General features: G+C 34.8%; 1 protein-coding gene across 4 annotated transcripts in view; it reads right to left on the reverse strand.

Annotated features, from left to right (window-relative positions):
• USP34 (ubiquitin specific peptidase 34) overlaps positions 1-18,756 on the reverse strand; it is a 237,332-nt gene that overhangs the window by 82,067 nt on the left and 136,509 nt on the right. For all 4 annotated transcript variants that reach the window (XM_082643301.1, XM_082643302.1, XM_082643300.1 and 1 more), the window contains 8 exons: positions 18,509-18,622; positions 16,669-16,768; positions 16,375-16,534; positions 12,982-13,108; positions 12,738-12,885; positions 4,356-4,456; positions 3,936-4,145; positions 633-758 (listed from right to left, as the gene is read on the reverse strand). In XM_082643301.1, the coding sequence (XP_082499427.1) occupies positions 633-758; positions 3,936-4,145; positions 4,356-4,456; positions 12,738-12,885; positions 12,982-13,108; positions 16,375-16,534; positions 16,669-16,768; positions 18,509-18,622 (1,086 nt within the window). The remainder of the gene's footprint in view (positions 1-632; positions 759-3,935; positions 4,146-4,355; positions 4,457-12,737; positions 12,886-12,981; positions 13,109-16,374; positions 16,535-16,668; positions 16,769-18,508; positions 18,623-18,756) is intronic.

Below are 18,756 nucleotides of genomic sequence, written 5' to 3' on the forward strand. Positions count from 1 at the left end.
ACCTTGAGAAATCACATAACAAATCACAGATAACCATTAGCATAACATTAGGACATTGTTTTTCCATTAGTCCTATAAGTGTTCTGTTGGTATCCCCACTAAGTAACTCCTTATTATATAGCTTTTAAAAATAATCTTTAATTTTAACAGACATCTTTACAAAGATATATAACACTTAATACGTGTGAGGTCATGCCTCTGGGAATATTAATATATATTAAATTTCTTTGACTCCTTTTTTCTCTATTTCTACCAGTTGACTTGTATAAGCAGCTAAAACAAGCACTGAAACAATGTCATTAAATCATAGGGTATTTTCTCTAAGTGTTACTTTTTGTTGTCAAAAACAAAGCGATATTCAGAACATTAATATGAAAAAACACTAATATAAAGGCAAATTCACTGTTTTCTAAAGATAATTTTAGAGAAAAACCTTGCCTTGTATTTAGCCCATATTATTCAACCTCACTAATAATTAAATATATGAACATTAAAATGAACTGGCACTTTTTACCTATTAAATGGGCAAAATTTTACTGAGGTTACCAGTCAACAAGCACTCTCATACACTACCAGTAGGAATGTAAACTGGTACCATTCTCCAGGGAAGTAAAAATATTTTGTGGACTTACCTGTTCATCTGAGATATTCTGGAATGCCATCAACATGTTAGGACATGTAGGAAGAAGCATCAGTAGCTCCCATACACGCCTAGAGAGGTTTTCTGCATGAAGATGAAGTTCTTCACATCTTAAGCTCTATACAAATAAGAGCAACTGCTTATCAAGACAGATCAGTTTTTTGAAACATCTAAACTTAAGTTTGATCTGCATAAAATCACTAATTATCATATTTGATAATATTTTTAAATCTTACTTTAAAAGTGAGAATAAAGCATTTGTTACACAGTAAATAAATTTATTCAATAAATTAAGTTATGTCAAAGTAGTGGTTTTTCAACTTGTTACTGAACATTTTTCTGGGAAAAAGTGATCTGCAAGTCTAGCCACTTTCCTCAGAAAAACTTTTCAAACAAAAGTGAAAATGTCTGTTTTATAAAGCCATCAAGTAAATTTCAATAAGACTATCATCTATTTCTTCCCTGCAGGTCACTATTCTATGAATGACAAAGACCTGTTAAATTAAATCCCTGACCTTACATTTGGGAAAAGAGTACACCTGTTTCTCTTCTTTCGCTAATCCATGCCTTCCTTATATTCCAGTCTCAGACAAGCAGAGATTAAGAGAAAAGCAAACAATTTTAAAGAACCTACTTTTTTCCATTATCGTTTGTTAAATTTGAACTCTCTAAGGTACTGAGATAACAATAAGCTAAAGAATATTACAGAAGGTATGTAAGAAATAGGCAAGTTTCTTTTCTTTTCTTTTTTTTTTTAAATTAAAGCACAACCCCAAGAGGTAAACAAGCAGCAAAAGCTAAAGCAGCAAGTTTTGGAATTTTCCAGAGTATGAATTTGTATAGTATTATTCTACTACTAGCTGCTGTCATAATGATTCTGAGGTATTATACAGTATAAGAGATGCCAAAGGAATCTTCTTACACATCTACAAAAAGTAATTTCGTTCTTTTTGTATAATGGTATAAAGCTAATATACTTTGAAGGCAAGAGAATTTTAGAGACAAGAGTTTCAAAGTAAACTTTGCTTTTCACAGCCCTGATGAAGAAAGAGAAGCAACCCAAGTAACACTTTTAGTTTATCTGGGGACAAGGCACTGAAAGTTCTTCAGTAAAATAAAATTCATTCCTTTGTAAACATCCAGTTTAGAAAAGAGAAGGTGGGGAGAGAGGGAGGAAAGGAGGAAGGGACTGAACTCTGTGCAAAAAATTATTTGAAGGAAAAAAATCTCCCAGGTGTACAAGACTATGTTCTACATTATGACTGAAAGGCCCTACAATATGGGTCATACACAGTGAAGATCCTTTATTCTTCTGGTAATCCTCTTAAAGACTGAACCGGTCTTGTACAACAAAGAAACCCCACACCACCAATGGCTTACTTGTCACCAAGTTCAATAATATAACTGCCTCAAAATGAATGCTTTCTCTCTGATTTAGGCCTCACATGGACAATTACAATGACCTATTAACTGGCTCTTGTATCTCTGGTCTTTGTTTTCTCTAATATAATCCTCCACACTAACACCAAAACTTTGTTTCTGAAAGTCCAAAAAAGATCTCATTTTGTTGTTTTAAAATCTTCCATGATAACAGCCATCTATTTTACTAAGAATAGAAACCTCAAGGTCCTTTGTGGTATAGGTTACAATCTCCCTTTCCGTCCTTATATTTGAATTACATCATACACTCCCAATTTTTCAATCATGCCATTCACTTTTCTGTGACTCTGTAATGCTTCTCTTCCTTCTTTTATCAGCAGTTGGACCCAATTTAAACAACTCCTCTCTTACAGAAATCTTCCCCCAATTTTTGTTTCCTGCTTATGTTCCCATAACACACTGTATAGAACACTAGCACCCTCCTGAAAAACTGGGAAATTCTTATAATTATCTTTCTCTCTTTTAAACTGGCAATACATTGCTGACATGAAGTAAAAGGTTATTAAGTATTTATGGCATAAAATTTAACAGGTGAGGAAATGAAGGTTTATGGACATCTATTATTGATTATTCTGCTTGAACAAAAAGGGGATTTCTTAGGAATTTAAGAGTGTGCCACCACAAAAGAAACCAGGTTATGGGGAACAGATGACTCAATTTGGTCATTCATGACCAAACACATTCTGGAAACACAGAAAGAAGCCACTTAACATTGTTGGGAAGAAAGAACAGTTAGCCTAACATAAGGGAAGTCATAAAAGCACCACTATTTTATGTGCCACTTGGTCTCAAAATAATGATTCTTCCAAGAAAGATGGTGCCCTGAAATAGAATGGCGGCAGTGGAAATTAATTAAGTGGACAACAGGTCAAAACAACATTACGCGTGGTAGATTGGATTAGGAGTAGGGATAGACTCGGGTTCAGGAAGAAGAAAAACAGAGATGGCGTCCAGGTTTCTGGCGGAATCCATTTGAATGAAGAAGAATGGATGCCTGTGGGACATCAAGTGGAAGCATCAAGTAAACAACTGGATGTATGAGTTTGGAACTCAGAGAAGAGGTTTGGTCTGCAGAACTAAGTTTGTGAGTTATCACTAAAAAGATGTTATTTAAAGTCAATTCTTCCTTGGACTAGTACATTAGGTTCCTTACTGCTTTTTCTATTCTTGCCAAACAAACTTATTACCTTTAAATCAAAAATCAAAACATATGTCTCTCTCTCTGCTTAAAATACTTCAATGCTGTCCACTTCACTTTGAGTGAACTGGAAATAGCTTGCCATGGCCAGTTTGACTCTGTTTATCTTTCCATTTCATTCCCCTCATTTTACTCTCCCACTACCTTCCAACTCTACTTACCAGCTCCCAAACAATTCCCAGACCTGCCTAACTCCTTCTTATATCAAGGGCTTCAGGAATCAGTTTACTTTATCCAGATCATTCCTCATCCACTTCATTTAGCAGGCTCCTTTTCATCCTGCAAGCTCAGATTTATATGGTCTCCCTCAGAGAAACCTTCCTTGACCAAATAAAATATAAACAGTCTATCACCAGTCCTTAATAACGGCAAGTCGTAGCAACTATCTCTACCTGAAACTATTTATCTGTTAGTTTACTTGAAACTATCTGTTGGGCATGTCAATTATCTGTCTTCCCCACTGGATTCAATGAAGGCTGAAACTGTCTATTTTGATCCTTGTAAACAGCACACCTGGGATATTAGGCACTTAAATAGTTAATGAATTAATAAATGGATTCCTTGGTTTTATTGCTTTTAAGAGATTACTGAGAAAATTATTTTCCACTCAACAGAAAGACAAAACAAGATTTTGTGAAAATGAAATGATATAGTCACCTCACTATCTTCAACTGCCATTTTTCCTGAGGGTGGTTTAAATGATGCAAGCATCTCTAATAAATCAAAAAGAGTAGTTAAATGAGGTTCTTGTAAAAGCAAAAGCATCGGAATGTTGTCCTTCTGAGGGGGTGGTAGGCAAGATGCTGGCAGCTGAACACCTTCCCCTTTCCGTTCTCTCCTTGGTGCACCCAAAGATACAAATACCATCTATAAAAACAGGAGCAACAGGGGGAAAAAAATCAACACATTAATTAGACATATCAAGTTTTTGGTTTAATAAATCTGTGAAGTAGAAAATAACTTCCCTTACAATTTTAACAAAAGCAGTAAGAACTGTTTTTGAACTGTATCTTCAACTAAACAACTACTGACTATAAGTCAACAGATGATTAAAACTCAAACCACATTTACGCATACCTGCATGTCCTTAAAACCAAGCTCATGAAGTGCTTTCTCATCATAATCTGTTGTTAATTCATGTCCAGATGAAATCATCCTGACTGGTCCCATAAGGCCTCCTTAAAAACAGAAAACATAAGTGAACTTTTTTATAAGAGTTAACTTACTTGCCAACATGAATACACAGTTATAGCAATTAATTCCACTGGACATTAAGCTTAAATAGAATTCTTGAGCACAGTAGAAACAGGGCGAAGCATACTTCTTATATTATTTTCTGTTGTCTGATGTTAGCCTTAGGCAGTAAAAATTACAAGAAAATCCTCCTTTAGCACCACTCTAATAAGATCAATTCCTGCTTGCTTGACAATATGAAAATTTTTACAAGTAAAAAACACTACAGAGCTTTCTGGGAACCTACAGCATTTCCCCTTAGCAATACATGCAGGAGAAACAGATTCATTAATGCCTTAGTTCACAAGTAACCAGCATGTATTTATAATGATCGAGTTTTCTCTTCCTTGTTATTACCTATCAACACAAAATAAAATAGATTATAGGGCAGAAAAAAAGTTCTGACAAGAAAAGAAAAAAGATGAGCTACAACATTCTAGATTAAAGTAAACTCAACGAACTCAACAGACTGAGGCAATTCATTTCTAGAATGCTTAAGTCCTCTTTGCTTCAACTTCATTTCCCACCATCGTCCCTACCAAAATATGCTTTAGCCACCCAAACATGTTCTTTCTTGAAAGCATCAAGCATGCTCCCATCTCAAGGTCTAAGAAGCTCCTCCCCAGGAATGCATATGGATCATTCCCACAGTTCAAGTCTTTCATCAAATGTGAGCTGTAAAAGGCCTTCCTCCTAACTACTCAATCTAAAAAGCCTCATCTCACTATTAATCCCTTACTCTGCTTTATCTTTCTGTAAAGCACTTATTAGCATCTGATATTATATTTAAGTATCTGTCTCTCCCCCACTAAAAAAAAACCCAACCCAGTTCCACAAAGGCACACATGTATTCCCAGCATTAGAACAGCAGGCATTCAAATTAATTACTGTTTAATCCATGAAAAAAAATTTTTTTTAAAGAGAATGCTTGATAGAGGAAGAAAGTTAACAAGCAAGATGATGAAATATATGATGAATAATTAAACTCAAATATTGTTAAATTTTATTAACTTAATGTAGGAAAATTCCATTGGATAGGCACTATCCAACTATTTTCAGGAATGAGTGAAGCACAATTACTGCTTTCCACAACAACACATAACGTTTTAAAATTACCTTTTCCCTCCACTCAAGTAAGAAAATTCTACCTGAAAATATTTCAAACACAGGGAAGGAAAATGGGTTCCTACAGTAAGATTCATTTCAGTATTTTTCCTTAAATGTAACTGTTGTGTATGGGACTTCCCTGGTGGTCCAGTGGGCAAGACTCCGTGCTCCCAATGCAGGGGGCCCGGTTTGATCCTTGGTTGGGGAACTACAACCCGCATGCATGCCGCAACTAAGAGTCTTCATGCCACAACTAAGAGTCTGCATGCCGCAACTAAGACCCGGCGCAGCATGCATAAATAAATAAAATTATATATTAAAAAAAGTATAATTGTTGTGTAGCAAAATTGCTAATTGTTGTGTAGCTACACCTATGTTATTTTCCCTTCTTGTTATTTCTAAGCCTAGAAACCTTGGCCCTCCCAAAAGTTTGATAAATTTTCAATCCTATATCTTCTGAATTTTCCTAGAGTTTATTGTGTATATGCACGCACATGTGTGTATAAAGAATACTTTAAATTCATCCTGAACATGAGAGAAACAGGGTTTTTCTTTCTGCCCCTAAACCGAACATCTCATAAGACTATTTCTTTGCTATCTATTGTGATTTAATTAACACTCTTTATGAGATAATATTGTAGTTTTTAAATGTATAATAGCTAGTATTGAAATTCATCTATTATCCTTTCAGGTTTTCCTCTCAGAACTTCTGATATTGTTTAGTTTATTCACACAGTTTATTATTCAGAGTAGTTTCATCCAATTTAAAGTAAAAATTCATTCAGATTTAGGTAAAATATATTAAGAAAGAAATTAACTTGGCATCTCTATAATATTTTATGTAGAGATGCTAGGTATAATCACTTATTCAAGTGTTCATTTACATATCTCAAAAAAGTTTTATTCTCATATATTCCACAAACACGTCACATTAAGAGTACCCTAACTAGGGACTTCCCTGGTGGTCCAGTGGTTAGGTTCCACCGCTTTCATTGCCATTGCCCTAGGTCCAATCCCTGGTCAGGAACTAAGATCCCACAAGCCACGTGCAGCAAAACAAACAAACAGGTATCCTATGTTTTTTAAATTGCTACAAAACACTTGATTTCTTTCGTTTCCTATTCATCATTATATTACCCTCAAATTATCACTGAGTTCCCTCTTCTGATAGTAATGTTTTATCCAAATCATTTAAAATTAGTGCTTAAGAAAAACATGGGCTACTAGATGAACAGAAACTCTATATTAAACTTTTAATACTTCAGTAGACTTTTATTAATAAAATTTCTTTTCTTTGTTATTGAGATAATCTAATACAATCTATGACTGTTCATCCTTTTACAATAGTGAGATAAAACATCCTTAGTCATGATGTATTGCTAAGATAATATGGAGCTGATTTGCTTCCCAGTTTGTTAGAGACCCTAAGCATGCACGACTTTGTTACAAAATAGAACTAAGATGGCTAGCAGTTTCTCTAGGATTTTGGGCTCTACTTGATACGTGAATTAGGCCTACATATTGTGTACATAACGTATCAACTTTCAATTATAATGGCTGAATTGGTTTTTACAGTTAACTGAGCAGCTTTCTGCTGCTCAGTTTTTGTTTTTTTTTTTTTAGTAGTACGCGGGCCTCTCACTGTTGTGGCCTCTCCCGTTGCGGAGCACAGGCTCCAGACGTGCAGGCTCAGCGGCCATGACTGATGGGCCCAGCCGCTCCCCAGCATGTGGGATCCTCCCGGACCGGGGCATGAACCCGTGTTCTCTGCATCGGCAGGTGGACTCGCAACCACTGCGCCACCAGGGAAGCCCTATCTTCTACTACTTTTGAGAGGATCTTTTTTAACCTAAGAATTGCTTATTCCTTAACGGTTCTCAAAAAAGTTGCTATCTTTAAAAAATTTAGTATCTTTTTTTTTTTTAATCAATTCATTTTTTGGCTGCATTGGGTCTTCACTGCAGTGTGCGGGCTTTCTCTAGTTGTGGTGGGAAGGGGCTATTCTTCGTTGCGGTGCATGGGCTTCTCACTGCAGTTGCTTCTCTTGCTGCGGAGCACAGGCTCTAGGGTGCACGGGCTTCAGTAGCTGTGGCACATGGGCTCTACAGAGCAGGCTCAGTAGTTGTGACACACGGGCTTAGCATCCACAGCATGTGGGATCTCCCCGGACCAGGGCTCGAACCTGTGTCCCCTGCACTGGCAGGCAGCTTCTTAACCACTGTGCCACCTAGGAAGTCCCCCAAAATGTAATATATTAATGCAATGAATGTTTCAAAACAAGAAAAGGAAAAAGAAATCTTAAAAATTCTTAGGTTATGATGATATATTAAACAACACATATCTAATTTTTATCCTCTGAAGCTGCAATAAAGTAAATTTTAAAAATTTTACAAACATTTGACAGGGAAAAAAAGAGAACAGATAATAGCAAACAAGTTTGCAAGCTGGAAATCAAATGCACTTACAGTAACCATCAAGACCTCAAAAAGATAAATCCTAAACCAGACACAAATTTATAATCCATAATCTTATACTGATTTGGCACAGGAACAAGATCAACACCTGACAAAGGAGAGAAAGAGAAGAGGGATCGAAGGGGTAGAAAGAGAAGGAAAAGAAAAAGAGAGAAGAGAAAAAGAAAAGGAATAAAGGAAAAGAACAGCACCTCAGTGATCTATGAGACACTAACAAACAGACTAAGATACATTTAATTAGAAGCCCAGACATTATGGCGAGGGGTAAGGAAAAAGAAAAAAATTTTTGAAAAAATATATAATTGCTGGGTTTCCCTGGTGGCGCAGTGGTTGAGAGTCTGCCTGCCGATGCAGGGGACACAGGTTCGTGCCCCGGTCCGGGAGGATCCCACATGCTGCAGAGCGGCTGGGCCTGTGAGCCATGGCCACTGAGCCTGCGCATCTGGAGCCGGTGCTCCGCAACGGGAGAGGCCACAACAGTGAGAGGCCTGCATACCGGAAAAAAAAAAAAAAAAAAAAAAAATATATATATATATATATATATATATATAATTGCTAACCTTTTTCGAATTTGATAAATGTTATAAATACACAACAGACCCAAGAAGCTGAACTAAACCCAAGCTGCATAATACAAAAACACAACAAGGCACATTAATAATCAAACTGCTGAAAATCAATGTTAAAGAAAAATCTTTAAAACGAAGCACAGTTAAAAAGACACACTGTATACAAAGGATGAAAGGTAAGAAAAACCACAGACTTTTGGTCAGAAACTCTGCAAGCCAAATGATAATGGGAAATTTTTTTATAAAGTCCTGAAAGAAAAAAAATTTCTTTACCTAGAATTCTATAAACAGTGAAAATTTCTTTCAAAATTGAAGGCAAAACAAACTTTTTATTCAAACAAAAAAAGCTTGAGAAAATTCATCACCAGATCTGCAATATAAACATTTTTAAGAGAAATTCATTAGAAAGAGGAAGAAAAAAGAAAGCAAATGGAAAATTTTCTACCTATACATAGGAATAAAGAATGCCAGAGTGGTAAATATAAGGTTAAAGAGGAGATGAGATTAACAGAAAATAATTAGGTAATCAGCTAAAGATTCTAATTGAAATGCGGGCACCATCAGTCTGGATTTTTAAAGATTCAACAATTAAAGAAAGAAAAAAACCCAATATTCTCAAAAAGATATTTCAACTAAGATAATAGGAATACTCTGAGGACACAAAACAGATGTCTGATATTAAAAGCATGACAGCAAAAATGAAAAACTCAAAAGAATTGTAAAATAAAGTTGAGAACATCTCTCAGGAAGTTAACACTCAAAGAAATGAACCATAGGAAAGAAAAGATAAGTAAATCAGGAATAGTCCAAGAGATGAAACATGTAGATAAAGAATTTAGAGATAAATGATAAAAAACACAGGAAGACTAATTCAAGAAAATTGCCCCAAACTTAAAGATATAACTTGCCAAACTAAAACAGACCTCTAAATATTAAAGTACCATTACAATTGTTGAAAACAGATCCATACTCAGGCCTAGTATTGTAAAATTTCAGAATATTAGGAACAAGAAGATTCATTAAGCTCTAGAAGAGGGAAAAAAATTGGATGTGTAAAAAAATATCAGAAATCTGAATGGCTTCATAATTCTAAACAGCAATAACAGAACCACAAAACACAATGCAGTAATATCTCTAAAATTCTGAAACAAAATTATTTCCAATCTAGAATTCTATACCCAGCCAAATCACCATTTAAAGTATGAGAAATGCATTTTTGATCATTCAAAGAATCACAAACTTTACCCCATATCAACATTCTCTCAAGAAGCTACTGGACAATTGCATTGTATTCCAGCCAAATAAAAAAGTGAACCAATAAAGAAGGTAGGGAATACTGGAAACAGAATAGTCAACATAGGAGAGAGACAAAAAGAATTATGAGGATGATAAAGGAGATCCAACTGCTGTGCATCAGATGTGAAGGATAGTCAATAGGATCAGTGTGACTAGAAAAATGTATTACTGAGGGCCACATGACCAAAATCTCTGCTGCCTTCGTAATACCTTCTCTATCTAAGGAAAGAATGGCAAGTGAACCTGGCCCAGATTCTTATCTGAACCCGGACTGTCTTTACCAGTCATGTTCACTACCAGAATATGACAGTGAAATTTCTACTCTCACCTTCACGTCCTACTGCTTAAATCAGAAGACGTTCATATTACCTCACAGAAGAAATTCTATTTTGATCTATTCCTGAGAGCTAAAAAGTAGGTCGTGAAGAGATTAGAAAAAGAAGAGACTCTGTGACTGTATTTCTGTTGGTATTTCAGCACCTTGTCAACATTACAGCACTAAAATATGTCTTCACTGTGCCAAGACCTAAACCTGAGAATTTTCTCACTGATAACCTCAGATGAGGCTTTACACAAATCTTTAGAGAGGGTGAAAGTACATCCTCTTTAGCTTGTGTTCTTCTGCGACCTAACAAGGCCATACTCTCTTTTCCTTAATCCATCAAGTTTGTGCATACTTATCTGTTTCACAGAACTAAATACATTGTTTAGGAATATATACACTGGAGGTAAAACTATAAAGAACACCAAAAAAAGAGTAACAAATCAAGATAATGTTAAGGGGAAGTGGAAAGGATGGTATCAGGGAGGGACACACAACTAGCTTCTAATAATGTTCTACTCCTTAATCTGGGAGGGAGGTACATTGGTGATTTTCATTTTATTATTACTCATTTCATATTCTCTTTATGTACAATATATTTCAATGTTAACAAAAACATACTTTTTGATCTCAAAATTCCATACGTAGGTATTTAGCCAACATGCATTAGATAATGTATGTATTAAGGATACTATCTATAATACTATAATATCAAAAGAAAGGAAACAAATGTCCATTAATAGAGAACAGGTAAAATAAATCATGGTACCCACCATATTACAGACAGTGCAGATCTTAAAAAGAATGTGGTAACTTTCTATATGTACTAATATGGAATGTTCTCTAAGATAATATTAAGCACAACAAACAAGGGGTCAAGAGTATAAATGGAATGCTACCATTTGTGTTTAAGTATATAGCTGACCCCTGAACAACAAAGGTCTGAACTGTGCAGACCCATTTATAAGCAGATTTTTTCAGTAGTAAATACTGCACTACTACATGATTCTCAGTTGGCTGAGTCTACAGATGCAGAACTATGGATATGGAAGAACTACAGGTATGAAGGGCCAACTACAAGTTATACACGAACTTCTGACTGTGTGGAGGGTTGGTGTCCCTAACCCCCACATTATTCAAGAGTCAACTGTATATATACAAATATTCTTACATTATAATCTTATTATCTCTTGAAAAATACCTAAGAACATTTGCCTCAGGAAAGGGAAATGGGAGATTCAGAGATAGGGATAGGAAGGAGACTTTTCAACCTCTATTCCTCTAACCAAGAATACTTATTAATTATTCAAAAACAAAATTTAAGATCTGATATACTGGGACTTCCCTGGTGGTGCCGTGGTTAAGAATCTGCCTGCCAATGCAGGGGACATGGGTTCAAGCCCTGGTCTGGGAAGATCCCACATGTCGTGCAGCAACTAAGCCTGTGCGCCACAACTACTGAGCCTGCGCTCTAGAGCCCGCGAGCCACAACTACTGAAGCCTGCACACCTAGAACCCGTGCTCTGCAACAAGAGAAGCCACTGCAATGAGAAGCCCACGCCCCACAATGAAGAGAAGCCCCTGCTTGCCGCAACTAGAGAAAAACGCGAGCACAGCAATGAAAACCCAACACAGCCAAAAATAAATAAATAAATTAATTAATTAATTTTAAAAAAGGATCTGATATACTTTAGAAGACACATACATATACTTTCATCTTAAGCACGGTGTAGCAATACTGTTGGCTCCTTACTAAAAGATGCCAAAGAATTATCACTCTGAACACAAGCAGGTTAAAAGTTCTAAAAAAGAAGCTTTTAAAACTTTAAGACTTTTTTCCCTAAATATATAGTTAGCCTGTTACAATGTCAGACATTTAAACTGTAACCAACAGCTTTCCTGGTTGTTCCTCTGTTTAGCTCCTATTTTATGTGCTATGGAAAGACACTAAAGATGCACCAGTGGTTTAACAGTAAGGGAAGAATCAAATATACCTATCAGGCCCACATGAAAAATTTCTTAATATGATACTTTTTTGGAAGTAAGGGGAGATGCACAGATGGAACTTAATGATGTATTGTTTTCATATGCTTCAAAACAACAACAAAATATATCAGAATAGAAAAAAAAAATTTATTGGGCAAAATTGGGTACTAGGTAGTGTATGGACACTTAAACTTATTAGTTCCCACACTGCTTATCAAATAACCTCCAAAAGTAGAATTTTTTTGAGAAAAATGAGGACAACTGTTTGCAAATAACATCTTAAAAAAAAATAAAGCTTAACTCCTAAGAATCAATGGCACCATACCAAGGGTAGGGGAGGGCATGGCAGGGGTGGGAGGAAGGGGTGCAGGGAGGGTCATGAACATGGTTGGTAGTCTTCAAAGAAGTAAAGGTGTGAAGTCGATATATAATAGAACCTAGAAGAAATGAAAATTTGAACTGATGGACTTACCAGGAAATTCTCCCTTTCGGCTGCTTTGACCAAACTCCTGAAGCTGAGCTTGTTGATTTATTTGTTCTTTCTGTAAATTTTCATACCAATGAGTTACTTCAGCCCTAAGATCTGCTACCTGGTCACTAGGATACATTTCAATAGTCATCTGAAATATGAGATGCAACCAATTTAAAAATACAAAAAGAACATATATTTGAACTGGGAAATGTTATCAATTTGGAAACTAAAACTATGTAACTACCTTGTCAGGGAGTCCAGCTGGCTGGCATACAACCCTTAGCGGCAGGGACTGTTTGTCACTCAGTGCTTTCAAATGACTACTAATACCCGTGCCTTCAATTTGCCACTGTCTGAGATGATATGCAAACCTAAAACACACAAAAACCACACATAGGAAGGATATCATTATAAACCATTTTAATGTTACAGAAGTTTTTATTATTTTACAAAATGAAAGCACCCACAAAAGGGTCCAGTACATTCCAATTTACTCTACAACATTAAGTTTAAGTTTGGATTCATCATATTGAATCAAACTTAAATGTGTAAATATAGCTAAGAGCTCCTTAAAAATTAGTTTCTAAGAAAAATTACTGAAAAAAAAAAAAAGACCCATTAGGAACAATTTTTTTTTTAAAGGGGGGTGGGACACAGGGGAGTGGCAGAGGCAGGAGGAATTTAAAGAAAACAAACTAATCCGGTAAGTAAATGGCAAGCTGTCATTCCTATTTTCAAAAGAGGAAAAAAGGTATTAGGAAATATTTTTCAAAGACAGAACTGTATTGTAGTAAATATATGTTAACCAGTCTAACAACTTGAGAGCCGATTCCATGACTGCTAAAATCATAAAATGAGTTATAAAGATTAATACTTCAAAGGAAACAGGCATCTAGCATGACACTCACTAAATATTAATTTTCTAACTTATTTTCAGTTGTTGAAGACAGGATCCAAGGTACCTGAATTTAGTTAAGAAAAAATTATCAATGTCTAAAACTAATCAGCAATTCTAAAATAGAAGGAGGGCAAGTAAGGGAATAAATGTACTTGATTTCCTAGAAGTGATCCAATGTCCAGCTTCTATGAGCAGAACAGTAATCTTTTTGGGCCTGATAATTTTTTGTTATTAGGGGTCTATCTGGTGCAATGCAGGATGTTTGGGAGTGTCCTCTACCTACTATATGCCAACAGCACCGCCTTCTCCCTTAAGCTGTGATAATCAAAAATGTCTTTAGGCATTATCTAATGTACCCTGGGAAACAAAATCGTTTCTGGTTGAGACGACTGTTTAAGACTATAACCTTAACTTTTTAAAAAGAATATCCCTTGGGCCTCCCTGGTGGCGCAGTGGTTGAGAGTTCGCCTGCCGATGCAGGGGATGCGGGTTCGTGCCCCGGTCTGGGAGGATCCCATATGCCGCGGAGCGGCTGGGCCCGTGAGCCATGGCCGCTGGGCCTGTGCGTCCGGAGCCTGTGCTCCGCAACGGGAGAGGCCACAACAGTGAGAGGCCCGCGTACAGCAAAAAAAAAAAAAAAAAAAAAAAAAAAAAGAATATCCCTTTTTTTTTCTTTTAAAGAATACCCTTTTAAAAAGGCATTTTTACTTACTCTTTTAATATAAGGAATACATAAATACAACAATTACTTTATATTTTCATTTTATAAATGTTAGGCAATTTTAAATTAGTTGTAGCAACGCTTTTAAAAAGACATTTTTTATCTACTTTTTAAATATAAGGAATACATAAACACAATAATTACTTTGTATTTTCATTTTATAAATGTTAAGGCAATTTTAAATTAGGAGTAGCATTAAGCACATTAAGCACCTGAAACTGTATAATGACACTACACAAGGATTTGCATGAAAATTCCTAATTTTTAAAACTAGCTCTTAGCTTTTGAATATTCATTTGTTTCCTAGTTTCTTTACTTGCCATCCACAAAATAGTATTTATATAAATTATTTAACACCAACATTAACTTTTAGAGTAAAACATAAACAAATACAAAGACTTCTATCAAGGATACTATAATCAATTTTTTTGAGTTAGAAAAAAGTTGGTACATGTGAGAAGGAATTTTTGAACTGAAATTCATTAAACTTATAAAACGTACCATTGAATCTTAGGAAACAATTTGTTTTTAAAGACCTTTAAAATAAGTGCTTATTTAAAAACCATTAGTAACACTGTATGAGGACTAGAGGCTTGAATCAAAAGGACCTTTTTGGTTTGTTTGTAGGCCCTGCAGCATAGAGAAAATTTTAGAATACCTATCGTATCATTAAGAGTAAATATCTCTGATAGGAAAAGATAGAGACTTTGATTTTCTTTAGTATTATCTTAGTGTAATATCTGAATTTTATGAGTATGTATGAATTTTTTATTAATTTGAATAAAACATATCACCATATTTGCTTTTTTATTTTTAGTTTTTAAAGTGGTCAAAATTATGAGTCAGGGCTTCCCTGGTGGCGCAGTGGTTGAGAGTCCGCCTGCCGATGCAGGGGACACGGGTTCATGCCCCAGTCCGGGAAGATCCCACATGCCGCGGAGTGGCTGGGCCCGTGAGCCATGGCCGCTGAGCCTGCGCGTCGGGAGCCTGTGCTCCACAATGGGAGGGGCCACAACAGTGAGAGGCCCGCATACCGCAAAAAAAAAAAAAAATTATGAGGCAGTGTGAAGTTTCTGTGCGAAAACCTCTAGCGTTCCCTTACACATTCTTTAAAAACACAAGGAATTAAGTAGAATTTCCACAAATAATAATCATAATCAAAATAAAGAATTTTGCAATGCCTAAATGTTTTAAAGCATGGAGCCATGTTATTTATAAGGAATGTGTAGAAAATCTTTATTCAGTATTCCCTGATATTTTAAACAAAAGGTCAATATATACAAATTGTATACGTTTTTCATTATCAAACTGAGCTCTGAAGTTGAAAGAAGTTATTAATTTTAACAATTTTTTTCAACAGTTCTTTGTACTTTTACATTTACTCATGATTTTTAACAAACAGAATTTCTTAATTAAAACTATCTACTCACCTTTCAATTCAGTCGATATATTCATAAATGTTAATTTGCTTTATTTCTGTATTACACAGGGTATGTCTAAATTAATTATACAGATATTCATTAACACAGAATTTTTTGATCATGTTTCCATGGTAAATGGAAATTCAAAATTAAAATACTGTCTCCTAGTCCAGGAAGAAAAAAAAACAGCAAATGAAACAAATGACTCAACTTGATTCAACTATGAGAGATTATTTGATGTTCTTGGTGAGGGTTTTAGTGAAACTTGTTTTGGTAGTGGTGTTCTGCCATTTCAATCATAGTAATACTTTCTCAGAGATGGAATTCTGTCTAGAGATTCTTATTCATGCATATCTTCTCAGTCTTATGATTTTTAAAGCTCTGCAGTATTTACCAGGAACCTATATTGCCTATTCCACAGCAAAAACATATCATGAATAAAAATTACTTCCATTACTAACCCTTCACTTTTGGTACGTTATGCTTTCTACCTGCCCCCAAGAAAACCTTTAGTTTAATTTTAAGAATATTTTGGACATATCAGCATTAAAAAAAAAGCCTAAAATTCATTCTAATAATGTGGTATTAAAAAATTACCTTCTCCTAAATGCTTCCAGATGTGTCTTCAGCATAAGGAGTCCTCTTTCTATAACAGTGAGACTTGAGTGTGATTCCTGTTCAAGACTGCTAGAAGCTATCATAAGACTCTCCATACACTTACTAATAAATTCTTGCTCCTTCTCCAAACCCGTTTTACCTGAAAATCAGATGTTTAGATATGTGTATCAATCCTGTATTCTTGTTTAGCTATATTAAAGAAAACAAATTATAGCTAAACAAAAAATACTTACATAAAAAATTACCTATTAGACAATATTTCAAATCACTCACCATTAATATAATAGGAGTTAATATACTGGATAGCGGCTCGACTGACGTCCCCAGACTGTGCTCTTAAAGCAATGCCCCAAAATTGGTCCATACCACAAAGCTAAGAAAGAAAAATATGACATCTATAAATGTTATTATTTGTCAAACAATGTAAATTATTAGAAGAGCAGTTACAAATTTAAAAGGCATTCAACATCAGAGAGTTTTAATATCCTATAAAATATTTAAAATATTTTAAAATAACTTAGTGTTATTAACTAATATTTAATAATAATAAGGATAAAAGCCTTGGAAATTTCTTCAGTCACTGAAACATACCTGTACTTGTAAAAATACTTAGTTATAAATCATCTAACTATGTATGTGTATAATGTTTAACTCAAAAGTTGTGACTACATAGTGGCAAAAACTCAAGTCCTCAAAACATGCTACAAAGTAATAACAACACATAATTATTAGCATAACATGTTAATGCTTTCATCCAACTTATTCTGAAAAAGTCATTGCTTTCAGGTATTCACAGAAAATTAAAAAGATTCGCTAACCGAAGTTGACATTTAAATTTATGACATTAACCATGAGATGAAAAGAAGTTTTCACTGAAAATTACAGAAAAAGTGGAGAGCGAAAGTTCTCAAAAGTTGAGCAGGGTGAAGAAAGATAACCTTCTGATAGGGGACAGAACACCTTTAGTGTTCATATCATCTACTTAAAAAGCAGTATTATCTCAAAATTAGAGTATGACTACTTAGGTAAATCAGATCTGTCTGGTTATCTGAAATAACGAAATTGAAACTTATCACAGTGCTATCAAAGTAAGAGTTAGGACCAAAAAATTAAAAACAAAAACAAACAAACAGAACAGAACACTATTCAAACCAGGAAAGAAGGTAGGAAGATACTATGAAAGCATTCTAAATACAATTAAAATTATTTTTTATCACATAGATTAACATCAGTTTTCTATTACAAACAACTCAACCTCTGAAGAAAATTAATGAAAAATGTTAGTGGATACTGCATAAATCAAAGCTATCATTAATAAACAAATGTCCAATCAGGAAGACTTTCAAATAACAATCTGTGTTAGGTGAGTTTAGGAATAATGCATTCAACAAAATCTTGCAGCCACCCAACTAGGCAAATGGAACTCAGAACCAGAGGTAAGACTAGCAATTTGTGACAGTCTTCAGTTAATGAATTGATCATCATGCCTCATGGTCAGAAATGATTTAGGTGGACTCCATTCCAGAAGAGAAGTTACCAATAGGAATTCTGGAGTTGCCCAAGAGCAATGAAAAGCTTGGCCACAACAAATGGCATGAAAAACAGATTTTAGACAAATCAACCTTTCTACTTAGCAAAATTCTTTACTAATCAAGGAAGTATAATAAGTCATGTTAATTGAGTTAGTTAACATACAATATTACATTAGTTTCAGGTGTACAGCATAGTGATTCAGTATTTTTATACATTATGAAATGATCACTGCAATAAGATCAATTACCATCCAGCACCATACAAAGCTGTTACAGTATTGATTATATTCCCTATGTGTACATTACATCTTTGTGACTTACTTATTTCATAGCTTGAAGTTTGTATCCCAAGTTTTCATTATGTACAACCAAGGTTATCTTTAGTAATGCAAAATTATCAACTTTGCTTTATAAAACTTTTTAAAACCAAAAGATAAAACTTTTTAAAACCTTAGAATAAAAATCTGCATAGTTAGTAAATTCAGTGCTTGGCAGACTATATAATTCAATAATCTAATTCGAGGAACAAAAAAAACAATTCTACAAGCCGACCTAATAAAATGACAAACCTAAATCCATACCTCAGAGTTTGAACCACCATCATAGGCACTGGTAGCCAATCGAGCCAAGTTACAGAGATGCTGAAACAGGTTTAAGCCAGTCATGCTAATCGTTTCAGGTTTTAGCTGGGGCATCTTAAAAAAAAAAAAAGTTTTTAAGGAAGTTTAGTATGATAATTAAGTTAGCAGATTTCATTTTACTGGATTTAACATAACAGATTTAAGTTAATAAACCTAGTTTTACTAAAAACATTGCAGCAAAAAACGTA

Source organism: Mesoplodon mirus (assembly GCF_964341445.2).
Source record: "Mesoplodon mirus genome assembly, chromosome: 14".
Classification (NCBI taxonomy): domain Eukaryota; kingdom Metazoa; phylum Chordata; class Mammalia; order Artiodactyla; family Ziphiidae; genus Mesoplodon; species Mesoplodon mirus.